Source organism: Ammodytes marinus (assembly GCF_949987685.1).
Source record: "Ammodytes marinus genome assembly, chromosome: 23".
In the NCBI taxonomy this organism is placed as follows: domain Eukaryota; kingdom Metazoa; phylum Chordata; class Actinopteri; order Uranoscopiformes; family Ammodytidae; genus Ammodytes; species Ammodytes marinus.
Window position 1 is genome coordinate 8,870,831 of NC_137227.1, and position 27,825 is coordinate 8,898,655.

At 42.0% G+C, this 27,825-nt stretch overlaps 2 protein-coding genes across 2 annotated transcripts; one reads left to right on the top strand and one right to left on the bottom strand.

Annotated features, from left to right (window-relative positions):
• Positions 1–127: 127 nt before the first annotated feature.
• Positions 128–11,315, top strand: LOC307269328 (phospholipid scramblase 2-like). The gene is made up of 8 exons (XM_080052275.1): positions 128–283; positions 991–1,079; positions 4,620–4,897; positions 6,206–6,248; positions 6,829–7,049; positions 8,606–8,767; positions 9,127–9,288; positions 9,404–11,315. The coding sequence occupies exons 2-8, from the start codon at positions 1,067–1,069 to the stop codon at positions 9,461–9,463; spliced, it is 939 nt and encodes a 312-aa protein (XP_079908401.1). The 5' UTR covers positions 128–283; positions 991–1,066; the 3' UTR covers positions 9,464–11,315.
• tnk1 (tyrosine kinase, non-receptor, 1) lies at positions 11,239–27,550 on the bottom strand. Its single transcript, XM_080052274.1, has 15 exons — positions 27,284–27,550; positions 23,959–24,128; positions 23,280–23,344; positions 22,989–23,156; positions 22,018–22,170; positions 21,374–21,651; positions 20,716–20,842; positions 19,754–19,900; positions 19,522–19,616; positions 18,492–18,842; positions 17,822–17,889; positions 15,802–16,274; positions 14,851–14,946; positions 11,383–12,716; positions 11,239–11,346 (listed from the first exon to the last, which is right to left on the bottom strand). Exons 2-14 carry the CDS (start codon positions 24,119–24,121, stop codon positions 12,540–12,542), a joined length of 2,361 nt encoding a protein of 786 aa, XP_079908400.1. The 5' UTR covers positions 24,122–24,128; positions 27,284–27,550; the 3' UTR covers positions 11,239–11,346; positions 11,383–12,539.
• Between the last annotated feature and the right edge of the window lie 275 nt (positions 27,551–27,825).

A 27,825-nucleotide genomic window follows, 5' to 3' on the forward strand; every position in this document is an offset into this window, starting at 1 on the left:
ACTTGCCTCGCTACTTGCCATTACGAGAGTAGGAGGAGAGCAGCCTGCAGACCTGAGGGGAGGAGAATATGATTCTAACAAACAAATTACAGTGAGGGAGGTGTGACCAGTCTGGGGACTGCAACAGCTCAGTAACGAGGAACAGGTTTAGAAAAAGACGAAGAAGAAAGCGGCTGCTTCGCTCTCTTGAATTGGATTTGTTCACCCCCCGCGCGGGTTTCTAATTGTTTTGTCCGCTGTCACTTTTCCTGTTGGGACCGAGACGCAATCTGCTGCAAGAGAGGTGAGTGTTTTTCCGCGACACTTACATGTTTCTTCTTGTAAACATGGCAAGGATTAGAGAGGGTTTTATCAGGCTTTGACCAGACACCGGGCTTGCGCGTGCATGTGTGTGCGCGTGTGCACACACACGGGGGAGAGAGATATAGGACGACCATAACCATCGGATAGGAGGGCTATAGTGTCGAAAGAGAAAGTAATTTTTATATTTAAAAAAAAGAGAACTCTTGTTGATCTATGGGACATTTTGTATGCTCTGAAATAACCATACCCGCACCTTTTATACAGCATATCTAGTAGCCTAATTTGTAATGATAATGGGAGCAAAAATAAAAGCAGGAAGAGCATTTTATCAGGGAGGGGGCTGGGGTCAGTCACCACTCCATCCTCCCCTGTGCTACAACACAGCCACCCCCCCCCCCCCATCTTTATTTTCATGCATTTCTCAGCTCTCAAACATACACAATCTAGAACAAGAGCGCTGTTTTCTGCCCTTTAGCATTCCATTCACTGTATCAGCTGATTGGTCTTGGACACACTGGACTTGTGGACTATATTACAGAAGTTGTAAACATGTACTTATTAAACCAGCATTGGTCCATTGAGGGACAAGGCCACGCATGAGTGTGTCCGCAACATGATACCTTGCCTGTCTGTTTCACCTCTTTCTCGCCCGCCCTCCCTCCCTTTTCCCTCTTTCTTCTCCCACAGAGACACTGGGTGTGAACAGGGAAGTGGTGACCTCCTTTAACTCCGTGCCCAGAAAAGTTTGAGCCAGCTCCTCGCCATGTCTGCTCCTGGTAAGTGGCTAAAGTTTTTCATATTGTATATTAGCCGCTTAATGCAACTAGATTCTATAGGGATCAGATGTGATGAAATATGAATGGGTTAAACTCTTTGCTTCTTTGTCAAGGTTTTTTCCTATGTCTTATTTAGCTGCTTAGCACAGTTTCCGTTAGGACTCTCCTCAAAACTGCCCTCTGAGCATCACTGCATTAAGAGAACAGACGCCCTCTCCTTCCTTCCACCAGATTCCTTGAATGCTTGGGAGGGAAAAAGTGAAATGAACACGCCTTTTTTAAAATGTTGCCCCATTTGGTCAGGTGTGTGGGGGACGGGGTCGGATCAGTTGGGGGCAAAGAAAGGCACCGTTGTGTGGGCAGACTTGCAAACATGCTGGTTTACATTACATTTGTGTGTGTGTGTGTGTGTGTGTGTGTGTGTGTGTGTGTGTGTGTGTGTGTGTGTGTGTGTGTGTGTGTGTGTGTGTGTGTGTGTGTGTGTGTGTGTGTGTGTGTGTGTGTGTGTGTGTGTGTGTGTGTGTGTGTGTGTGTGTGTGTGTGTGTGTGTTTCCTGCAAGTAGAGTGTGGAATGTGGGAAGAGGTGGAGCCACAGCAACCCTAAAAGTTCAGAGATAGAGTTCCTCACGTTCTCTTTTCCAACTTCAGGAAGGCACAAGTGGCATCAATGGTCAGCTCTGACTTAAATGCATATTAATGATGTGACAGCCTTAAAACTGTGACATAACAGATTGAAACCAGTGCCCTTTGTTTTAGCTACCGTGATTGTTTAACTGTCCTGTCATGGAAAATAAAAACCGGTTTGGTCAGATATGCAAGAGATTTGAAAGCCTTACATAGCAATCTAATCACATAGGGGGTTGATGACACTCAGTGCGTTTACATGCAGACTCATAATCGGATAACTAAACGAATAAGACCTCAACAGGACTTTTAAACTGCATGTAAACACCTTTATCCGATCTACTTCGGACACAAATCGGCACAATAACGGACAAGAGAAGTCGGATAAAAACACCTAGATAATTCGTTCATTGTCGGCTTTCTCTCTGCATGTATACAGGGATCGGATATCGCATAGCGGACTTCTCGTTCTGTGCTTGTGTGCCTGCTCGTGATAGGCTACACCATGGGTTATTGACGGAAGAGAACCGGACGTGGCTCTAAAACCACTTGTTGAAAGCATGGTTGAAAGGGCTACAGCGCCACCTAGCATAGTGGAGACAGCCATGCATCGGACATTTATCCGATTTCTGAAAGGCCATGTATACTCAGACAAGTGACACGGTCCGTTCGAGTGTCTTGTTCGATATATGTGATAGTCCAATCTAGTTGTGCCATGTAACCGCACTGAGTGTGTGTGGGTGTCATTAGAGCAAGGCGAGGTCACTTCCTTGTTAAGGGAAGGGTCACTTCACTTGTTAAGGGGTAGGACTAGATAAGTTTTTTTACTTCCTCCTACCCCCTTTCGAGCATGTAGAAAGTGTCTGTTTTTTTTTTTAATTCTATTTCTTTTTTTGCTTTTTGTTTGTTTTTTATTTATTCATCTATTAATATTCAAACTTGTTTTTTTTTATTGCTTGCATGTTCGAAATAAAGACAATCAAATCACTTCAGTGTATAGGGCATTTTAGCACATGTAACCCTGAATGAGCTTTGCACTTGAATGCAAACAGCAGGACATAATGACGCCCTTACACAGGAAACAAGCCTACCCCTATACTCCACGGACACAAACCAAAGATGTGTTGACACACGCACACGCACACACACAAACACAAACCGGTTACACGCCTGAGTTAACAGGAGAGCTATCAGTTTTTTATTTGAATATGACTGTCCGGACAACATATTCTGATCCTGATTCAACCGGTTGATAAAAAATGACACAGGAAAGAGTGAAAACCCCATACATGTTAATTTTTTCTCTTGGTGTGTTGTTGCTCAGTGCTCACCCTATGTTGACGTAGACATCTGTTAATGAGCGATCACATGACAGTTGGCATTCTTGCTTTATTGCATACAGAAATCCACCCACACACTCTCTTTCACTGCCATTGTAGCTTTTATTTTGAAATAATGTATTTTGAGCTACTCATTCTGCGTTATTGCTTTGAACTTTTACCTCTCATGCACCAAAGTTACAGACGACTTATAGTTTTTATCATAAGGATAAGGCAGAGCTTTGCTTTAAAATGGGAATGGAAGGGGAACGGAAAACAAGCCCAAACAAACAAATAGTTTTATGTTGAAATGAAGACTTCCTTAATAATGTGACGATGTGACACATCCAGGCGGATCTTAGGCACCGCTACTGGTCTAAACTGCTTATTTAAAACTTCACTGATTAGTGTTGTTAATCTTGCTTGCATTCATGCCCAAATAAAGACCACTGACTAGTATTTCTACTATTTACAGCATTCTTTTGAACAATATCAATTTCATTAAATAGTATTTATCATAGAAGGGCACTATGTCAATTACAGGCTGTGTACCATCTTACTGTTAAGTGCTCTCAGTGGGCTCTTTGGTCTGGGCTAGTAAGTAGCTTATTGGCTGTGCTGTGGGGGGGAAAAGCAGGTTGATCCGCAGTAAACACACACACACACACACACACACACACACACACACACACACACACACACACACACACACACACACACACACACACACACTTCCTGAGATATGGTAATTGAAAACAGGAAGCTTATACATGCATTTTTTTTTATTGTTTTGTGTTTCATATAGTATTTATTTAAATATGTGTTTCAGAAGAGTATTAGGCTCATGGGAGAGAGAAAACTCGACAGTTCAAGGCAAACTGTCTCGTTAAGTTGGAAAGAAAGTAAATCATCGTTATTAAAACAAGAACATACATCTTTGCTACAACCTATTTTTTTATCGAAACCAGACATCCTCTAAGCTCCACTAATAACGGCACTGCACTGTATAAGAGTCAAGGCCCATTATCTGCCTTATTACGATAGCAAAGCTGCATCGTTTGTGTTTGTCATGGAAACTTAAAAATAACTTATAGTGCAGATGAGAGTTGGCAGTTAAATAGCAGTTGACACAATCATTACCTCAGCTGTCTGCAAACTGCGTTGCACACATACACAGGAGGAGGTCAAACGCTCTTTATGTCAGAACTGTATTACAATGAGAGTACTTGTATTTAGTTTCACATCAACATATATGGCAATATTACAAATGCACATGAGTGTAATATTAATTTCCCTCACATGTTTAAATAACAATTTACTTATGAGTGATGGATCCCTGAAGTTCCAATCTGTCAACATCTTGCCACCGCAGTCTTTATCTGTCTTTATTCTCAATATTGTATTATTTTTATAATTTTTTTTACTCTACTGCGACCCTTATTCTCTTCGCTGTATATATTTTTCCCAGTGTTTGTTATGTTGTGTAGTTTGTTCTTGTCTTTTTTTACTTTGCTTTTAATTATTTTAACTATGATGTGACCAAGTGTGTAAAAGATGACATTGAAACCAATAATTTTTTCTTTTTTTTCCTTCCCAGTTTACCCGGGCTCACCAAACCAGCCCCCCTACCCCATGCCCCAGCACGGCGGGTACGGGAACCCCGGTCAAGCCCCTCCTGTGGGCTTCAACGTGGGCTACGATCAGAACCAGTCTCTGGTCATGCATCAGCCTGGTGCAGTGGGCGCGGGCCCAGTCCAAGGCCCAGGTCCGGGGCCGGGGTACGGAGGCCACCCTGGAGCCATCGCTATGGACCCGGTCGGGGCCTCGGCTGCGGTTCCCGTCGGGGTCCCACCGGGGCTCGAGTACCTCACACAGGTAAGGACGGAGTAATGAGAGAAAGATGTAACAACATACTATAGCTCTGGGTCTTGATATTACCTTAGATGAGTTTTTTTCTCATGCTGTTTTAAGAGTTAACTTGAAAGTGTCTTTATCTTGAATTGAAATGGATTAATAATGCACCAATTTTCGGGGTGCTCGTTGTGTGGTGGTTAGAGTGACCCCCCACCCCCCCACCATAGAGGCTCAGTCTTTCTTTCTTTTCTTTTTATATATACTTTATTGTAGGATCATATATTAATTTGAGAGTTATTTTTTAGGCTTAATCTTTGGATGCAGCAGACCCTGGTCCGAATCTGGCGCGGGTCGTTTTCTGAATGTGTGCCCCATTTCCTCTCTGTCTCTCCGCACTGTCAATAAAGCATTGAAAATTCCAAAAAAAAAACACTTCAGCAACCACTCCTTCAGTGTGCACTTTGCTGACAGTGAGTCCTAGAGATTAACAATACAAAGTTCAACTTAAGCTCTCACTGTTATATAGGCTTTCTTTGTGTACATATTACAGCAATAACATTAATTTATATCGAAATACCTTTTATAGAATACAAAAATACTTGCTTTTATGGCTCTCCTGAAAATAACTCGGATAAAAAAAGAAACATGCACAGACTTTATCATTGGCTTTTATGCAAATTCATGGAGTAAGTTAGCCTGGAAATCCAGACCCTGATATCTTGAACGATAGAGGGTCTGGCGACGATCAATAGTAATTTCCAACTCAAGGGGCGGCTCCTACTCGTGCATTTCAAATGCCACTGCACGCAGTTGGATAGCACTACAACCAATCAGAGCGATGCACAAGGCGACGTAAGCCCCTTTCGTTTAGCGAACAGCTGTTAAACTGTTAAATTAAACGTTTGCCGTTGTCAGTCGTCAAAACAGAACATTCCACTTACTTGCTAATGAAATATTTGAGTGCCGTCTTCCAAATCGTTAAGGGTCGAGGCCAAAGCAGTCTCAAACTCACACAACATATCCGCAGCCATCTCTGATGTTAACTATCACGGCTTCGACGTTGCATGCACGTCACTGTCGTCATCCGGTTACGTCCTCCCCAGAGTACCATATAAGGGGCTCTGGCGCGCCCGCCAGATTTCTGGCTTTCTTGATAAGCTTCAACGGAGCGTGTCCAGACCAACACGCGCAGCAAATTTAATTTGCCAGCGCCTAGTGGCAGGTCTGGGAATGCCAGGCTAGGAGTAAGTTGCTTTGCATTGCAAATCGCATTAAAATAAATATGACTGTTGTTGGTCTCCTCACGCTGCTTCTTTCTTGTGGTTTTAGATTGACCAGATCCTGATCCATCAAAAAGTGGAACTCCTGGAAGGTATGAAGCAGTGTTTACTCGTTCACCATATTCACACTCGCCACATTGTAAGGGGCAAATAACCAGCAGCGGGTTTTGTCGGTTATAAAACCTCAAATTCCTGGAAAGGTTTTGGAACTAACTGAATGTTTTTTGATTTTTATAATTTTTTTTACACTAAAACACATTCACAAAAGAAAACCCAAACATGTCTAACGTTATATGCAATAGTTAATTGAATTACTTTAGTTTGAAATCTTGTGTGATGGTTTAAACTTATCATGTGACACACATTTGGATGAAGCTAATTGGCAGTTTTTCTGAAAGAGTGAGTAAAGTTAGCAATTTAAAGTGAGACGTTTGCTTAAAAATGACATTGCTCACATTATTGAGCAATGTGATTGTGAAACTGGCCCTAAATGAACGGTATGGAAACTTGATAAAATGTCACGGAAAAGTTATGAAAATTCAGGAAACCATGAGTAAAAGTCATACCAATAGAACAAACCCTATCCTTTGAATACTTGACTTATCTACATTGTGTTCTTCACCCTTTGCACACTCTTTTCTTTTCCCATCCACTTCCAAACCGCGCCCTTAGCATTCATCGGGTTTGAGACCAACAACCAGTATGAGATAAAGAACAGCCTGGGCCAGAAGATCTACAAGGCCAAGGAGAAGAACGACTGCTGCACCAGGAACTGCTGTGGCTCTTTGAGGAGCTTCGACATGAAGATCAAGGACAACCTGGACCGGGAGGTCATCCGCCTCATACGGCCTTTCCGCTGTGTCTCCTGCTTCTGTCCCTGCTGCCTGCAAGAGGTCCGTGTGTGTGTGTCTTTGTGTGTGTGTGTGTGTGTGTGTGTATGTGTGTGGGTGTATGTAAATGAGTCATTAACCCGTCAGAAGTAGTTTTGAATAGCCCCATATCACATTGAAAGACAATATGTCACCAATTCAACCATTCATTCAACATCAAATCGCCCCGAGCAGCACTCACCCCAGCCATGGATAAGCGCGCTGATTCCCTGTGTTACAAGATAACATGTACCAATATGAGTCTGTTAATATTTGACCTTATTGATTTTCTAAAAGGCTTCGACCAAAGTCAATTCAGAAAAGTCAGAAAGTATTGAGAGACATCCTTATGCTTACACATTTCTGCATTAAAAAACTGCAGCCTCACAGCTCTCAGTGGCTCATGATCATTAGAGGCCTCTGTCTTCCCTACTCTTTGCCTTGTGTTACTATGGAGTTGCTGGTTGGGGCGTCCATGTCTTTGTGCACCAGTCTGCTCTGGCACAGGGTTTTGTGAAGGCTATGAATGGCCCTTTGTCCGTCCCAAACTGTCTCCTAGACTTCCCCACGATCCTCTGCCATCCATCCACTTTCTTTCTCTCAGTCTCTTTAAAGGGATAGTTCAGTATTTTTGAAGTGGGGTTGTATAGGGTTCTTAGGCATAGTTAGTGTTTTACCTTATGGAGATGGCAGTCAGTGCAGTCACTATAAGGAGTTTGGGGGAGTCTTTGCAGTAGCAGAAGTCAGCCTTGTATTGTTGCAGAGGGGGCCAGAATTTTTTATTTTTTTCCACAGCTTGAGTTTGCCGCTAGACGGCCCTTCATTTATTTAATGAAATGGTTGGCAATCTCTCTAAAGTGCGTTCTCCTTGGCGCTGGCCCAAAACCCTGTTTACTGGCCTGTCGGGAGCCATGTGAGACGTATTACCTATGTTATGTGGTGCCACAAAGGGACAGTCAGAGGATCAACTTATCATCATTCCAGCCATTCCCATGTTACTCGCTTGACCCCGTGATGATTTATTTATAGAAGTTCAATGTCGAGAGCCTGGAAAACGATGCAGGGTCAGGCAATGTCCAATAGACCTTCCCAACTCAAAATACCACTGCACGCAATTGGAAAGCACTACGACCAATCAGAGCAATGAACAAGGTGACCTATTCAGATTGATTTAAACTTTTTGCCATATCAGGTCTGCAAAACAGCAAATACATCTTTATTGCTAATGAAAGATTGAGGGCCGTCTTCTGTTCATTTTTTAAAAGAGAAAGCTTAGTCCAAATTGTCAAGTGTTGAGGCCAAAGCTGTTTCAAACAATGGCGCAGCACTGTCGTCATCCGGTTACGCCCGCCCATATCGGATAAGACGATTTGATTGGCGACTCTGAATTTTTTTCTGACATAGTTAATGAGCTCCAATGGTTCGTGCCCTGAGTAAGCTGCAGAGCAAAATCGAAATTTACTAGCTGCGAGTCTGGATTTCCAAGGTAAAATGTTGAGGCATTAGGGCAGGTTTTTGAAGATCACTGGGATGACTTTCTCATTTGAATACCTGATGTTTGTATGTGTAACCATGTGCAGATGGAGATCCAGGCGCCGCCGGGCACCACCATAGGCTACGTCAAGCAGGACTGGCACCCGTGTCTGCCGCGCTTCTCCATCCAGGGGGCCGACAAGGAGACGGTGATGACGCTGGAGGGGCCCTGCTTCGCCTGCAACTGCTGTGGGGACGTCAACTTTGAGGTGAGGGTCCGACAACTGTTCGTGTCGGTGGGTGAAACTCACAACTCGGTCATTTGGTACATTTCCTGTGGTTCAGCCAAGATTATCCTTAAAGGAATAGCTCTTCATTTTTGGGAGATAATTTGGTTATAACTTGTTCTGTAGATTGCATTAGAGACGCTGGCAGACGGAATGTGTTACCTTCGGACTCAGACTGGCTAGCTGGTCCCCTCTGTTTTCAGTCTTTATGCTCAATTAAGCTAACCACCCCCTTTTCATTCAACTCTTTGCCAAATTGAAGTCCCCCCACGTTTCTCCCCTCTCTTAACATGTAATGGAACACGCTGTTGACAACATTGTTCTAATTTCTTTTGTCGCAGCTGAAGAGCAAAGACGGCTCCAAGCCCATCGGCCGCATCAGCAAGCAGTGGAGCGGCCTGCTGAAGGAAGTCTTCACGGACACGGACAACTTCGGCATCCAGTTCCCCCTGGACATGGATGTGAAGATGAAAGCTGTGCTCATGGGGGCCTGCTTCCTCATCGTGAGACCATATTTCCTTCTTTCTTTCTTTTTTCTTTGTGTGTACTTACTCACGCTCCCACACTATCTTGTCAGGAACTTGAATACCTTTCCTTCTCCGTTTTCACTTTTTACAGGATTTCATGTTCTTTGAGAAGGTGGGGGAGGCCAACCAGCGCAGCTCCGTGTTCTCGTAATGGCAGATGTGGAAGGAGGTGAAAGCGACCGACTTTGTCCACTTATGACTCTCCACGCTGTATGTACTGTCTGTTTCTTTTTCTTTTGTTTCGTTCATCCTTCCTCGACCAGATTCCAGCCAACACTGTGCCAGTCCTTTATACACGCAGAGCAGAGTAATGTGAGCTAAAGAATGTTTTGTTTTCAGATTTTCTTCAAGGATTCCTTTTGAAAACTACCTGTAGCTACCTGTATGTTGCCAATATTCCTTACACTCCATACAGTCTATTGGCATACGACGTACCAACAGCTCAAGTCTAATCTCTGCCAAAGAAACTTGCCATTCCCCTCTTTGCCCACACATAATTCAGTGGTGGTGATATTGAAATGTATTTACTTTGAATGAGATTTACTACACTGGCAAAAACATTTCATATTTATGCTGGATGTGTGTCTATTATTATCACACTCCTACTCCTGCTTTATACAGAAATATATCTACGTAGTGTTATGTGGTTATCTAGTGCAATACCATTGTGATTGTAGAAGCATTTTTGCCCTGTGTGTCTTTTCTTAGCTTTGCTAGCAGATGGCATTCTTGTGGTTTACATTGATGTATAACCATTGGACGGATTCCCATAAAACGATACACTGTATATATATAAAAAATTTATCCAGAGTGTCTAAAGGGTGAATCGTACCGATTCTTGATTATTACCAAGCTTTTCATTTTTAATGCAGTTGTCAGGGAAAAAGTTTAATAGTTTGTGAGCAAATACATGCAAAACAAATTACGTTACCATGAATGTCAGCTGTGCTTTTGTGTGTTAGGTGCTAATTGGCAGACATTGACATTAGACTTAAACTCAAACCACTGCCAAGCCTTATTACAGCCTCACCCACAGCTCAATTAATAAAAGCTTATCGAATTAACAACCAAACTAACTTCACATTACAACCAAAGTAAAAAAGGCATTCAATATTTATATTGTAAAGACATGCTAACAGAGTTTACCAAAGCTTTCCCTTTCCTACCTCTCGACTGCCTTTTAATCCGAACCCTCCGATTATACTCCAACTAAACTGTAGGTGTTGATGCACTTAAGCTCCCTTTGGAGCTTACTGGTTGCCAATGAGACCTACGCCACAGCCAAACTTCACGTTGAACCAATGCCCCTGAGTTGATAGAGCAGGCTGAAATGTGGGTTAAATAGGCGGAAATGAGAGAAAAATAAAAAGCAGAAGTTGAGGTGAACGTTCTTCTGACCTCATAGTGTTTGGAAACCCCCGGCCAGTGAAGGCGTTGAGGAAACACATGAATTCTCTGTAGTTTTTGTTGCATATTCACCTGAATGTGAACTCTTCATGCACAATGTATTCTGCTTTTAGCTCATTGGATTACTGTGCTCTTGCTTGAGATTTTTATTTTGTCAGGTTACTGTTTGCAAATGTTTGCCTTTTGGCTACTGAATGCAACTCTACGTTCTGTATAGCCCTTTCTTGTTTATCTAGATATAACTTGGGTGTGCCTCCTGTGAGGCTCAGTTGCCACTAGTGCTCTTAAATCCAGATGCAGCTCTCATACATGTGTCAGTTCATACAGTTTATACGATCTCTGATAAAGAAGAGAAAGGACCTTAACGATGTGCACTACTTTTAATGCAATATGTTGTTCATTGGGACAGTTTGATGTCAATTCTCTTCTATTTTTTATCTAAATATGCAAAAAGCATCATATTCTTGTGTGTCTATCAAAACAATGTTGTACCTTTTTTTGCAACTGTGATGTTTTGTGGTTGTGAATCACCCTTTTACAGAATCATAAAAATGCCCTGCAGATCACAAATGAAATAAAAGCCATACTAAGCCATTGTTCAAGTGTTGTTGTCTTGCTCTCTTCTGACTTGGTGATTATACAGGCATTTTTCTTGGGAAGAGCCTTGGAAACCCAAAGCCTAGATGAAGACCATCTGGTATTACTTGGAAAAAGTTTTCTGTGCTCTGGAGGGAAAATCCCGCCCTACATTCTCTCATCTAATCAAAGGCCAGTTCTACTGAAACTCAGCTCCACATTAGTCACTGCTGGGTAACTTTATGAAAAAAGAGAAACTTTATTGGTGTCAACGCCAGCTGCATTTGTCTGTCTGCATTTAACAAGTTAACAAAGTGTATTTCAATGCAACTGAAGAGGACAAGCTTGTAACACAGTGGATTATCATACACCTACCACCACCCCCTCCAAATGTGTGAGAAAAACAACTATAGTAGTGTAAATTGGGACATGCCAGATGAACAATTTAATTGTCTTCACCTTATTTGGCTTCTTACAGTAATTAAACAGTTCAAAACTTGGCGCCTAGATAACGTTAAATGCAACTAAACCGCCAACATTTCAGTCAGAGATCAAATACCGGTGTGTTGTGCAAGTAGCAGCTAATGTAGCCTCAGGCCTTTTGCTCCTGCAATTACTGTCGGACTCAATCAAATCAATGCAAAATGGTGGCTGGACATTCGTCTGTGTTATGCTAATAGCAGCTAATGTAGCCTGTAGCTGTTAGACACAATATGCTATGCTGCTTTTACATGCTTCTTAAAATCCACATAAGAGATAGAAAGTTGGTGTGGTGAGAATAATCTGCTTATTGGAGTTATGGAAAGAACAGACTGTAATCATGGTTCACTTTTATATAATAAACAAACTCATTATCACCCGGCAGCTCCACGTTAAGACCTGATCAACAAATTAATCAAATCTAACTATATACAAATTCATTCAAGGTGGAGGTTTTGACAAACAAACGTAACACAATGTGCTAGAAAGTGTCTCATAAAAATATAGAAAAAAAGTCATCAAAAGTAAAACATTATCTTTTTTGCTAAACTTGCAAAATATGATATATCAAATTCAACAACCTTCATTTTTGTCTATGCTTATATGCACTGGACCTCCTTATCTGTTCCCATGATGTCAAAGTGGTGGATGGAGTGGGCAGTGAGACAATGTCAATGTTGAAGCAAGATGTGTTGCTGAAAATGTCAACCATCCATTCATCGATAAAGGTGTAAAAAGCAAAAATCAGTCGTGAGGAGATGGCTTCACATTCGTCTTTCCGTGCTAATTGAAGGCCTGTCCCTGTCTGCGGAGCCCGTCCTGTCGTCCCGGGACCAGCGCAGCAGGTAGCGACTGGCCAGTTGCAGGTTCCACTGGTGTTTGAAGAGGATCCGAAGACAGTCCTCTCTGGAGCACAGGCTCAGGGAGTACAGCTGCTCCAACTACAAGGACACACAAAGATAGTGAGACCGGGCATGAGAGGTGACAAATCACAATACAAATAAGAGGTTAGATTGCGCCTCATCCATAGAGGCTCAGTCCTCAGTCGTAGCAGACCCGGGTTGGAATCTGGCCCGGCTGGTTCTCTGCATGCCATTCCACTCGCTACACTATTTCATCTCTGTCAAACTGGGATGCAAATCACGTTCTACGAAATCACTGATAAGGTATAATGTCCTTTAGGGTATCAAAACACATACTGCAATTCAAATCATTTGACTCAGTGTTGAAAAATATTCATAGAAACACCCTATTGGTGCACTGTGCATTGTGTTATACAGTATTTAAAATAAAAAAGGCACACATCAGTCTACATCATATACAGTGGAGGAAATAAGTATTTGATCCCTCACTGATTTTGTAAGTTTTCTCACATACAATGAAATAACCGGTCTATAATTTTAATGTTAGGTTTATCTTAACAGTGATAGACAGAATATCAAAAAGAAAATCCAGAAAATCACATAACAAAAATATATAAATTATTTTGCATTTCATTGAGTGAAATAAGTATTTGATCCCCTATCAAAACATTGCTTAGTACTTGGTGGAGAAACCCTTGTTGGCAAGTACAGAGGTCAGACGTGTCTTGTAGTTGATGACCAGGCACACAGCTCAGGAGGATATTTGGACCACTCCTCTTTGAAGATCCTCTCCTAATCTTTAAGGTTTTGAGGCTATCACTTTAGCTTCAGTTCCCTCCACAGATCTATTGGATTAAGGTCCGGAGACTGGCTAGGCCACTCCATGACCTTAATGTGCTTCTTCTTGAGCCACTCCCTTGTTGCCTTTGCTGTTTTTTTAGGGTCATTGACGTGCTGGAAGACCCATCCATGACCCATTTTTACAGACCTGGCTGAGAGAAAGAGGTTGTCACTTAGTATTTCATGGTACATGGCCCCATCCATATTTCCTTTGATGCAGTGAAGTCCACCTGTCCCCTTAGCAGAGAAACACCCCCAAAGCATAATGCTTCAACCTCCATTGACTGTGGAGATGGTGTTCTTGGGGTCATAGTCAGAATTCCTCTTCCTCCAAGCATGGCGAGTCACTATGATACCAAAGAACTTGATTTTGTTCTCATCTGACCACATCACCTTCTCCCAAGCATTCTCTGAGTCGTTTAGGTGTTCATTGGCAAACTTCAGACGGTTCTGTACATGTCCCTTCTTGAGCAGGGGGACCTTACGGGCACTACAGGATTTCGCACCAGCATAGTGTGTTACCAATGGTTTTCTTGGTGACTGTGGTCCCAGCTGCTTTGGGATCATAAACAGGCTCCTCCCGTGTAGATCTGGGCTGATCTCTCACCTTTCTCATGATCATTGATACCCCACGAGGTGAGATCTTGCATGGAGCCCCAGACCGAGGGAGATTGATGGTCATTTTGTGTTTCTTTCATTTTCGAAAAATCACACCATCAGTTGTCTCCTTCTCACCCAGTTTCTCGCCAATGGTATTGTAGTCTGTTCCGGCCTTGTGCAGGTCTACAATCTTGTCCCTCAAAACAGCTCTTTGGTATTGCCCATGATGGAGATGTTGGACTTTGATTTATTGACTCTGTGGACAGGTGTCTTTTATACGGGTAACAACTTGAGACAGGTGTTTTTTATACAGGAAACTAGTTGAGATTAGGAATACTTTTTTAAAGCAAGAGGACTAATCTGTGGGAGCCAGAATTATTTATGGTTGGTAGGTGATCAAATACTTATTTCACTCAATGAAATGCAAAATAATTGATATCCTTTTTTATGTGATTTTCTTTTTGATATTCTGTCTATCACTGTTCAAATAAACCTAGCTTGAAAATGATAGACCGCTCATTTCTTTGTAAGTGGGCAAACTTACAAAATCGGTGAGGGATCAAATACTTATTTCCTCCACTGTAGGTCTATAATGATGAGCATGGAGCTCCAGCCTCAGAGTCAGTCAGCTGTTTGCTTTTTTCATGTCCTATGCAAATCAGTTGCTTCTAAGTGACACATTTACAAACTAAAATACAACCCATTACAAAATATCCAGGTGGATGAGTGTGTTAATTTGCTGTTGATGTCGACAGTCATTTGGTGTTCTAACCTTGAGTTGTTGCTCGGCTCGCACCGGGTTCCATTCGTTGCGCTGAAGTGCATTACGAACCTCTTCTATGGTCACTCCATGCACTGCCTCCATAACCTTAGAAGAGAAGAGTGTAGTGAGAAAATGAGATCATGAGGCTGTAATAATCAAGCAAAGAGTATTCAATCAAACAACAGGGGCTTCATGTTCTTGGATCCAGTAAGAACATGGAGGTCCATCCGACCCAGGAAGCCCCCGGTGGCTTTCTGAGAAGAATGGCCCAGATCAGATGGCAAGTTAGGGGTTAGGGGTTGTATCTTTATACAAGTCAGTTCAGCATCAACAAGAATGTTGTGTGTTTCAATTGGCAGTCAGGTGAGGGGGAGGGGGTGGGGGAGGGCTCAGCGACAGACTGTTTACTTCTGCTGGGGGGGTGTATCCCAGGAAGGGGGGGGGGAGCTGGGGAGGCACAGTCTGAGTACTCTTCAATAAACATTTGAGGAATCTAATCTAATCTTGGACATACAGGAGTAATACAAGATAAATACAATGTTTCTTATTGCAGATCTAAGCATTCTAACCGGGGATATTTCATATGCAATATTTGCCATTACAAGAGCAACAAAAAGGTTTTACATTCAATCCATCCAGATAGTTCTAATGAAGAATCTCTATCTAAATTGTTTTAATCTACGTATCCTATATATATATTTGACTTATTATATTGCTGCTCTGTACTCCATTGTATACTGCATTTTTACTCTTTTAATTGTCAGTTTTTATCAGTATTTTGATCTTGTTTTAGTTTTGACTTGTTTATTTTGTTGTTTTTAAAAGCCTCCTGTGGACAGGTGTTGTAAACTAGCATTTATGCTAATACACTGAAAACATTGCATCTGGTTCGTCCAATGTCATTGTCATGTCCATACACAAATAAAATAAAATCAAATCATTAAATCTGCCCCCCTTTACCTGTGCAGTGAGACTTTCTCTTGAGTTAATGTGGGTTAACTTCTCTCTGTTTCGTTCCCTCTCTCGATCTCTCTCCACCGGCTCGTCCAGCTGTGGGGTCGAGCGGGCCATGTTGGTCATTTTAGCCAGGTTGGAGCCTCCGATGGCCTGCTGAGGCTGAGGCTGGGGTTGGGGTGGTGTCTGCGGGACCACCTGCGGAGGCCAAGTGGTGCCTGGTGGGGCCGGCGGCTGGTTGCTGGGCCTCCTTTGGGCCTTCATGTTCTGGCGTTTGAAGTTGAGGTTGGGGGGCGGCGGGCGTGGAGGTGGAGCGATGCAAGCCTCACTGAACCTCCGCGGGTCCTGCTGCATCACCACACTCTGAGCGGACGAGAGCGGAGGCATGAGCCGGCCCTGCTGGTCCATTCTGATCAGCCCCACCGTGTGAGCCCGGGGACGGTGTCCACTCAATACAGACTCCAGGCTACGAGACATACCTGGAGACACAGGAAGAGGACTTTTTTAATGCACAATATTACAGTTAGATATTACAGTCAGTGATCCTTGTTGAGAGTGTGTGTATAATACTGATAATGGCATAATGAAGCCACAAGGGGGCAGAGTGATCATCTGAGTAAATGAGCAAAGTAGTGAAGATTGAATAAAGACATAAATTGAGGTGCTTTGTGTCTAACAATAGTTTAAAAAAAAACATTTTATAATGGAAATAGATGGAAAAACAGCTTTCTGTAAAACCTTCACATTTGTATGAACTGCAAAAAGACACAGAGCGTGATCCTTTAGACTGCATTTACTAGTTTTCTTGAGGCACCTATTACCGGAGCTGAGCACATTTGTCAAAAAAATAAAATAAAAAAATACACTCAATAAATTGCATAAATTGGAAATGACCAGCAACCACTTTGTGAAAGTTAATGGACGACTCAAGAGTGAATAATGGGGGTGTCAAGAGACATTAAAATAAGATTAATCCAGTTTAAGATTATTAATCGCTTTTATTGGACTCCAAGCCTGCTGTTTAGGCTGAAGCTGTGGGATAATGCAGATTGCTGGAAATGCTGCAGCTCAGAAGGGACACTTCTTCATCTGCTCTGGGAATGTCCCATGATTCAGAACAACTGGCTAAAGATTCATGATCGCATTGAAAACATTACTCGGACTAGCTAGCTTGGAGTTCTGCCCGAGGCTTTATGTTTTAAATGATCCACAAATAACATCCAACTGTGGAGCAGCGGACTTTATTCAGACCAGTATAATGGTTGGAAAACAAATTATCATGAGAAACTGGAAGAACCCAGGTGAGCCCTCTTTCCAGGAGTGGGGCACGGAGTTGGCAAAAGTGGCATCCTACGAAAAAATTTCTTTCAACATCAATGACAGGACTGAACAATATGTGGCGAAATGGGGAAAGTATGTGCAGTATATTGCTACCAGATGACAGTGTGGTGCTTATTGTAACTGATCCATGTGTGTTTGTGTATATATATATATATATATATATTTGATTTACTTTTTTTTTTGTTTTACTTTTTTTTTTAATCTTTTATTTAACTATTTCTACCTGAGTTCCATTACCTCGTTTGGCTTGATCTTTATTTTCTTTTTCAAAAATGTAACATCACTAAGGGATAAATAGTAAGATGTCAATTGTAATGTTGACTACAATTTTGATTACATTGTTACAGTGGTGTATAAAAACTCAATAAAATACTAATTACAAAAAAAAAGTGAATAATGGGGAAAGAATGCAGATGCTATGGACAAGCAAGCTAGTAGCCTCACTTGTTTCATTTTTACTTTAAGAGAGTCAAATATGTTCAGAAATGTCAATGCAATGGATCATTCAGACCAGGGCAAGACAACAATGAAGATATTGTATGTGAGTTACAAAATAATTTGCTTAACGTCACAGATGTTATCTCAATCTAATCCTATGGCGATATTGTAGATGATTATAATATAAAGTACATGCTGCAGCTCTCCCCACTACATTGTGTGGCTGGTTGTATTGTTTAGTTCCTACCTGCCATTTTCTGCAAGTTGGAGATGTCCTTTTCCCTGGCAGGGCTCGGCCTCCATCCCGCTGCACTCCTGCACAGGGTCACAATAGTAAACACGTTAGTCCAACAGCCTCCGCTAACACAAACTATATCGACTGATTTCAGGTCAAAGTTCAAGGCTGCACTTGCTGGTTAGCATTCTGCAATTAGGATCAGTAACTCAGGGATCTGAGATGGAATTTGTAATGGTTTTCTACGTGATGTAGTCAGAATGTAAAAAAAAAAAAAGGAAAACGATCACGATAAACAATTTTTTTCCAGTTGTTTTGTAATATTCTGTTAAGTCAACAACCTAAGGGTAAAGCGGCAGGGTTTACAAGGCAACTAAAAGACACCCACCCTTAAACACTATTATATTGTTATAAACATCATAAACGTCACTGGAGATGAACTTTGTACTGTATCTCTCTGGGCTTGTGTATCTCTTCATGGTGTATTTTTTTTTAGCTGCAGGTAAATCGAGTCACGAGCCTGACTGCTTTATCACTTGGAATTTGCAGATAACAGGCCAAACCTATATAGTATGAGGCTTTGGGCCAAAATCCTATGTAATGGCAGACAATTATCATGGAAGATGTAAATGTGCAAAACAGCCTATTATAAGTAAGAAAGAATGAATTATTAACTACTGACTCTTCCAGGCTCTCAGGCGTTCCCCAGCAGCGGTCCAGTTTGATGTCCCCGTGTCCGGCGTGATGCAGGCTGCCCTTCAGCGGGGGCGAAATGAAAGCCGTGGCAGTAAGGGCTCCAGTGTTGGCTCCAGGGTTCTGTGAGGGGATGGGTACGGGGTTGTGTGAGGGGTTAGGTGCAGGGTATGGGATGGATACAGGGTTGGGCGCGGGGATGGGTGGGGGTTTAGGAATGGGCGCTGCTGGGTTGCCGACGGCGGACGAAAGAGGAAGCGGCGGCGCAATGAGGCTGGCAGGGAACCAGCCGACTACCAGCGTCCTCTGGTTCTGACCGCTCCACTCGCACATCTCCAGCCTGCACAGGGAGAGAGGGAGAGGGGACAGTTAGTAGGACTGCAAAAAATCAATATGGCAATACATTGTGATTTACGATATCTGTATCGTTTGCTCCAAAAATCTGTTGAGATGTTTCCAGTTAAGTATTAATAACACCAGACGACTTCACTCATTGTATATTGTGTACACTGTTTTTACACTTAAATACACGTACATTTTTAATGACATGTCATTTAATTTTGATAGAAGAAGCACTTTTAATGTTTTGAAATGCCAGACAATCATTTGAAGGGGCCTGTAGTTGATCATTTCTAAGAAAGACCGTTATCTATTAATGTTGATAGCGTGGCTTTTGGCGTGTTCTTTTATCGCTTGATGCAAATCTTATGTTTTCTGTTAGTGTGTCTACATTGAAACTGCAAAAAGCGACAAAAAAGATATCATCTTTACCATAATGTGAAGAAAAACGCTGATGTGTCACAGCTGCAAGACTCGTTTTATTATACTATCTATGGTTCTAACCCAAACAAAGCAAGATGCATTCGAGGACTCCGTGAGATCAACGCTGGAATGCACTTTTTGAGAGCAGGCCCATTTTAAAACCCCTGTTCATCCTAACAATGGCCCTTTTGTGTTAGGTTAAGTCTTTATTTCACTCTTTCTGACCAACCCCCTCCTTTCCTTTGTCCCTAACCCACCCATGGTCTATGACGGTCACAAGGTCGTTGGCCACAAGTGCAAGTTTTCTGGGTTCAGCAAAGTCCCTTATTGCTTGAGCCTCCATTGGTTTAGCCTGCAAAATGAAAAAAGACAGGAGTGAGGGAAATTAAAACAAAAACAAAATATATATTTTTTTTCTGATAAGGCTTGATCAAGAGTTTCCCATGATTTCTTCACATTAGAAGCTTAATTGACATTATGTTGCAATACCTCTGCCACCATTGTAGTGAGCTTGCCAAAGCTGGGTCTCTCAGCAGGATTACAGGCCCAGCACTTCCTCATAACGGTGTACAGCTCTTGGGGGCAGTCAGGCGGTTTCTCCAGACGCTCACCCTCGCGTTCCACACGATACAAAATCTGCATTTAAGGTGAGGCATGGCAGGCAAAACACATTTTTTCAAGCACTGGTCAATTTGGATTTTTTTGTTGTTGTTGCTATTTTGCTTCCATAACATGTCTTCTTTCAAAATGTACATTTAAGTGTTCATTTGACTAAACCTTGCATCTGTATATTTCTCCTATACAACCATCTTTAACAGTCATTATCATATTCAATCATTTCAATATTCTGAACCAAAATTCTCAACTTCTTACATCAACTTAAAATGTTTCCATATTTCTTTTGAGCACTATTCTAGCAGCAATAATATAAGGATTTGTTCATTTCATATGTTGTTATTTGTCTGATTTATAATACATTTTGCTCTTAAAAACATGCCGAAAAAAGCATTTTTAGGACCAGTGCAAAGTATTGTTTTAATTTATAAAAAAAGGCTGTATCTAAAATCTATAAAGGTAAACTCTAGAAAATCTAGATTCTTGATTTTTAAGGGGATGCAAATGTAGCATAATTACTTGGATATTGCAAAATGTGCATGTTTATCCTGAAAAAATCTTGAAAAAAAAAAAGTATTGTTTTTATTCTGGGAATCAACCGGCAAGGTTTCATGATAAATTCCACAAGTTAAGCATTTAATCCAATTCACCTGCAGAGTCACGTCTTAAGGAGTGTAAACATTAGAGATATTAAAACGCTGACTCACAGAGCATGTTACTAAAAGCACACGTCATCAGGGCGGGGACAAGCATTCCCGACACGCTGATCGGCATGGATACAAACAAACAATGCAGGTGCAGCGTGAATGTTCGCAAGAAGCTGAACAAGTGTGTACCTGTCTGCCTGTGAGACCGAACCAGGGCTCCTCACAGTAGGTGAACATCTCCCAGAGGGTGACCCCAAACATCCACACGTCAGAGGCATGCGAGAAGGAGCCAACGCGGAGACTCTCTGGAGCGCACCTGGACAGAGAAACAGGAGGAGTAATTAAGATTCTTAAATGTCACTTAATATGTAAAATGCACTTTTTTAATGGGTTTTCTACATTAATATGGTTCCCTGGTGTGACTAGAGACTCCCAAAGTATGGGAAAAACAACCCTCTCTCTTTTTCTCCACCTCCACCTTTCTGAAAACCTGTGTTTAAAAAACCACGGTCACATTTATCTCCCCTTATGATGTCATAAGAGGAGAAGCCACACCTCCTAATTACCAACCTTACTACTTCCGCCTGTGATAAACACACCCCGAAGCCCTGAATCTAACTGACAGTTAGATTCAAACCAGCAATTACAGGGCTAAAGGCAATTCAGAGTGTTTCAGACAGAGGCTGAAAAGAGGCGATTCAGCAATGGCACTGTGAGGAATAAACAGGGTTTTTTGGACACTACACCATGAAAACAGTTTCTAGTAGAAACCCAAATGACAATTTCTCTATTTATTTATACTAATTCCTCCTCCGTGCCTTTTGAAATCCTGTTTTCACCAACTCACCACGCAAACGGTATCCTCCGGTGTGCTTTCATGACATAGTGGTCCTTCTCCTGGGACAGGCCTCTCATCAGGCCAAAATCCCCGATCTTCACCATCTCCCTGGAGGCCAGCAGGACGTTCCTAGCAGCCAGGTCCCTGTGAATGAACCTGCGGGTCTCCAGGTAATCCATACCCGCCACGATCTGGTTAGCAAAGAGCCAGAGGCGGAGCAGAGGGTACTCGAACTGACGGGAGCGCAGGGTGTCGTACAGGGAACCCAACGGGGCCAGCTCTGTTACCTAGAGAGAGAAACAACAGCTCACTGTGGGTTCCAGCTCCAAGACACATCTTAAGTTATACACAAATGTGTATTATGGAAAACATATTATCCATATTTTTTTTAAATTGAATATAACTATGTTTATTGATTTTCATAATATAACAAGACATTTTCAGAGACAACCCCCATCTAAGAACAAAAACAAGCAAACCAGACAAAACAAACGAACAAAAAAAAACTCGGCTCGTGTTACGTCAAAACAAAAAAAAACACAGAATTGAATCCAACAGGAAAAACAGGGAGAAATATCCATTCCAATGTAGGACATCAATGGCTCCCATGTTCTATAAAAACACATTATCTTTAGAAGGCAGTACATCCATACCATCTTGAGTGGCTGTGTGAGCACCACACCATAGAGGCGGATGATGTTGGCGTGGTCATGTGACTGCATGGTGGTCACCTCCTGGAGGAAGTCGGTCAGTGTCTCCGTCTGCCTGGACATGCTGCTGCGGAGGGACTTCACTGCTACAGTCAACTGAGAGAGAGACGGAGCATGAATCTCAATCCTCCTTCCATACCTGTGCTTTTGTTTGTTCACATATAAGTCGTTTTTTTTGGAGTGTTTAGGGACGATCAAACCCTCTGAAGTCATGTCTACAGCAGTACTTAAAGAATTACCAAAGAGGTACAAAGTGGTGGATAATGGAGGGGTTAACTTCAAACCTGCAGTTACTGGTTTAATGATATGTTTCCACCTCAAAAGGTTGATTAGGGGAAGTTGTTAGCAAACAGTCGCCTATTTTTCACATACAATAAAAACAAAGAAACCAGTGAGACCGGAACCCAAACATCACATTTGTAGGTGGTAAAACCAAAACAATGAGCTTAAACAAAGGAGGGTCCACTGTAGCTAGCAACATTCCTGTTTACAGAGCTTGGGCTGTGTATTAAAACAAAACAAAAAAAATCAGCGCACACAGACAGGTCGCAGATCGTGAGGAGATATACACTGATTTGGACAAAGATTGATTTTGAAACCAAGCATTCTCCAGGATCACTGACTCCACCTTTAATAAACAAATATTTATCATAGCAGTTTTAAGTTGCTTCGTTGCTACTATTTTAACACCATATTGATCCATAGAGACATTTAAACCACCACATGTGTTAACACTGTGTTTTCAGGGTGGGTTTATAATGAGTTAATGTGCAGTACAGTAAAATAAAATTCACTTTGTCCCTAGATTAATGTAATTTTTGATATACAGCATCTATAGAAATAAATAAAAACTAAGACAAAAATAATGCAAAATGAAACTTGTGGGAGATCTTGTAGATAGAAGTGTCCCTTACCACTCTCCCTGTGGGCGTGTGCCACTCTGCCTTCCTCACCACGCCAAAGGAGCCAGAGCCCAGCTTCTCCCCCAGGATCAGCTCACTGTCCTGGATCAGACTGGGGAGAGCCCGCCCCCCACCCTCCGGATACGGCTCCCCCACATCCACAGATCGACCACTTAACGCCTGTGTGCATGGATAAATGAATAGAAAAACATATTACCAATTGCCTGATTACATGCAGTTCACATATGATTGATATGAACTTTAGAAAAGGTGTAATGTTTAATGTAAATAGTCGTTTCAGACCTTCCCCGGCCGCGATTTTGAAATGGTCTTGTAGCGTTTCAGGGCCTCCCATAATCTTCTTTGAGCTGGAAGGGGAAATAAGGATAGAATAGAATCATCACACCCAACAGGTCAGGATAACAGTGTCCCCACATGCGCTAACAAACATGTGCACTTCTGATAGTGCAAGGTTGCAACAAGGCAGAGTTTGCGTAATTTCAGTGCAGTCGCCCCAAAATATATGATCACATTACATTGGGTTATACATTTATATTATTTACATAACGCCCTCAATTGTTCAGTGTGTCAAGGAAAAATACTGGAATAATACAAAGTAGCATCACAGAATAGTCATATATCATAGGTACCATCCGTGCATACTTAAGTATTGCTTGGACCTAAACAAAGTGGATTTATCTCATTGCTTTAGTTTTTACACTGACTGAGCAAATTTCATCTGCTCACGAAGGCCATAGGAAGTTCCCCAAAAGCTTTTGGATTTTGGTTGTTTGATAAAATGGTCCAATCATTAATCAGTACTGTCAAGGTTGACTGAGCATTTCAAAGACACACTTCTAGACTTCTGTGTACTAACAGAAGACAATGCATTTTTGTACAAGAAGCCATTTCCAGTCTGTCAGAGTAAACAGATAGGTATTGACTATCTATCTTCTGATCAAAGAGAAGGGATCAGGCTCACCAGGTTTGCTGATGCCTATGTGCTCCAGGTCAGACTCCTTGACGTAGGCAAAGTGCTCCAGGCGGTAGATGTTGAGGCCATCTCTCACACGCAGGTAGAACTTCTCCAACTGGACCTCGGCCAGCAGCTGGTAGAGCCACTGAGTCTCCTGGTCCATCAGCATGGACCTGCTGTATGGGCAAGGGTTAAACAAGGGTTACACAAGGGTTACAAGTCAGGGTACAAGGGACCTTTTGTTCAGTTTTCCTTGTACTTTAAAGGCAGAGTCGGCTATTCTGGAGAATGCTTGTTGTCAAAATCACTTTTTGTCAATAATACTAAATGTCTCCTCACGATACGCTACAAGTCCGTACTGTGTTAAACCTGCTGTTAATACACAACCTAGGCCCACCATAGCTATAGCAACATGCCTTTTTACAGAGCCTAGGCTATGAATTAACACTTGATCCCCCTCCCCCCCAAGAACACATTATACAGACAGGAAGAGGATCGTGAGGAGATATTCCCTGATTTTGACAAAAACTGATTTTGACAACAATCATTCTCCAGTATTTCTGACTCCACCTTTAGATCTCCTGAAATCTTTTCGCTGAAATTTAAGTACCAACTCTTAACAATAAAATTCATGTTTTTTCCCAATTTGGGGAGAAACCCCTAAGGTGAAAGAAAGAAAGAACTTAGTGTTCTACCTGAGTACCAGTAAAAACTCCTATTGACCAGTAACTTTGCTCCCCCTTGAATCCTGTAAGGTATCCATGGAGACCAAACACAAAGACCTCTGAAGGGGGGATAGTACTGTTCAGCTTTTAGGCTTATAATGAGATGCTTCTTTTGGCCCTACAAGAGCAGGTCACATTCTGGCAACTCATTTAATTGTCTGCTGATTAAGTTTGCTACATCAATATTTCAGAATGACAGAGAGGGAGAGGGAGGAGGGGTACTTTCACTGGCCTTTTATAACGAAGTGTTATATCCATGAGCCTGCACTTCTAAACAGGCAGTTATTTATCCAAATTATAGTCAAATCAGACGGGGACAGATGAGAGAAGAAGCACAGTTAGTGAGGACAAACGAAGAGGAATGGGTGAAACAGAGGACAGGGAACACAAACACAGACATAAAGGAGGTTTTTCTTTTCTCTCAGAGGCATGAATACAGGTAGCTCCAGTATCAGTGCTGCTGACTGGGTTGTGACGGATTTTGAACAAGAAGCCTGAAGGAAGCACTGACTGAACGAATGTGAAAAAACTGAGGAGGTGGCCATGCGAGGTGCTGTTCACACTGTATTAGGACTTTGAATGAGCTCCTATAGGGGTGATTGTGGTCACATTTTTACTGTCAATTTATAAAAGGTAGAGTCCGGTGAATATCATACACAGATGGGCATGTTGCTAGATACGGTGGGCCCCCTTTGTTTACATCACATACCCTTTGTTTACATACCAGTTTACAGAGCCTAGGCTGTGTATTAACCGAAGTTAAGGTAGCAGATCGTGAGGAGATCTTCATTTTGACAACAAGCATTCTCTCTGCTCACCTTTACATGCTTTTCTAAGTAGCTGCATTTCTTTATAACCTCAATGTTAACCTTAAAGCAATTATGGTGAGTAGTGATATCAAAATAATTATTACATTTGCATTACTTCCTTTTCGCATCCAAATTAAAAGACAGCACATTTAAAAATAAATAGGAGCTCTTATTGTTACCAGAAAGGGATTGTGTATACAGCCATAAATCACTGGCTTATCAACAAACCGAGCCCAGCAGTGGGTATGAGTCAGGGAAAGGCCTTCCACATTCCCCTGTCAGATAAAAAAAATCAACATCTACACACTCAACCAGTTGCACTGTCTGCAGACATTAGCCAACGGATGCTTCAAAAACCTGTAAAGGTGCGAGAGGGTACTAGACCCAGCTTGTCGTGTCGATTTCCCAGGGACTACTCCCAATTAATTTGCACTTTACTTGAGGAAGCATGTTCAAAACACACACACACACACACACACACACACACACACACACACACACACACACACACACACACACACACACACACACACACACACACACACACACACACACACACACACACACACACACACACACACACACACACACACACACACACACACACACACACACACACACACACACACACACACACACACACACACACACAGGTAAACAAACAAAGACAACTCTGTGATCATTCTCTCTATGTACAGAGGGATGAATCTTTAACCTGCTCGGCTACTGAAAAGAAAATCCTCTCAGACCGCAGGCATGTGTGTGACAGACAGACAACTCTCCAACTATTTAGTTAAAAGCGTACTGTGGTGAGAACAGACACTGGTTAGACTGGCCTGACTTTTACCATGAACCTGTAGCTACATATGGCTAACAACAGCACTGTTTATTATGCGGCACAACTACTGTATGGAGAGCGTTTGTTTGCACTGGTAGAGGGGATGCCTCTTTCATCTGGCTGAGCTCAAGAACAAATCAAGATCAACCCGAGGTCACAAAGCTTCACTTGCAGGATAAAAGTGCATAACTTCTGTCATAATGTTCCACTTGAAGGGTGTGTCTCTGTACAAATTGCTCAAGATGTGGTTAATTCTTTCCACAAGTACAGACAGTCAGGTACTGTTGGCTCTAACTAGCCATAAGAAGAGCTGCTTTCGATACTTGTCTAACTCTGAAAATACTGGCATGACATACTGGCCTGCACACTAATTCTGAATATGACAGATGTATGGTGTATTATTGTATATTTCTTGTATGTTTTCCCTTACTTTACTATGGGCCTACTGAGAGTCTAAAATAAATAACTAATTACTAAGTAAGAGTTATGTCAAGAGCAGCTGTACAAGAAATAATATGATCTTATAGGCTACTTTAGTGAGACAAAAAATCACATAACTATCACCAGCAAAATGTACTTGTTGTAAATATAAAAAGTAGTCTTTATATTATGCAACAGAATGCACTTGCTCAGTGTGGTTATACAGTAGGCCTATGTTACATTATTTGATTATTATGACGGATGGATTTCTGTGTAAGCATCACTTTTAAGTTGTATATAATAAATCCCTCAGAAATGTGGTGAAATTGTTAGGTTTAAAATGCAACTGTAATTCAGCTATAGTAGCCTACTTGAGTAAATTGTACTTTTTAATTATCATTTTGTAACGTAGCCTACTGTAAGAATACATTTGTTTCTCTTCCCGTTAAGAACTTGTTGAAACCTGATTATAGCCTAATCCATAAAACGTTCAGACATTACATTTTCCCCCACACTGCAGCCATACATAGCCTACTCACCTTTAATCAAAATACCTCAGCTCTCTCCAGTAAAAAGTAACCTGCTATCAGAGACTCGTAGCCCGGGACAAGTCATCCATGTTGGGCATTGAAAGCAGCAACGTCGACGGTAGAGCTTCACCCACAAATCACAACTCCCAATCTCTGGCTCTTCTTTGAATCACAAGCTCACTCTAAATCCTTTTCTGGGAAAATCCACGCAGGTTGTCTTCAGAAATGTATGGCCTATACGAATAATGTAATATGCTTCGTGGAGCCTCTACAAGCGCATCTGTGTGATCTACCTGTGTGTTTTCGAGCCGTGTCCCCGCCTCTTTCCTGTTTGTCTACTCGCCACACCCCTTCCTTCCGAACTCAGCTCACCTGTGCTTGAAATCCAGCACACACATCCAGTCAATGGGAAATTACCTGTACAGGTAAAAACGTCACATAATGCCACTAATCCTCTGAACAAAACTGTAGTGTAGGTTACCAATGTCAATGGCCATGTAGACATGTGGGCTTTGGTTCGCCTAATAAACTCAATGTCAGTTCATTATAGG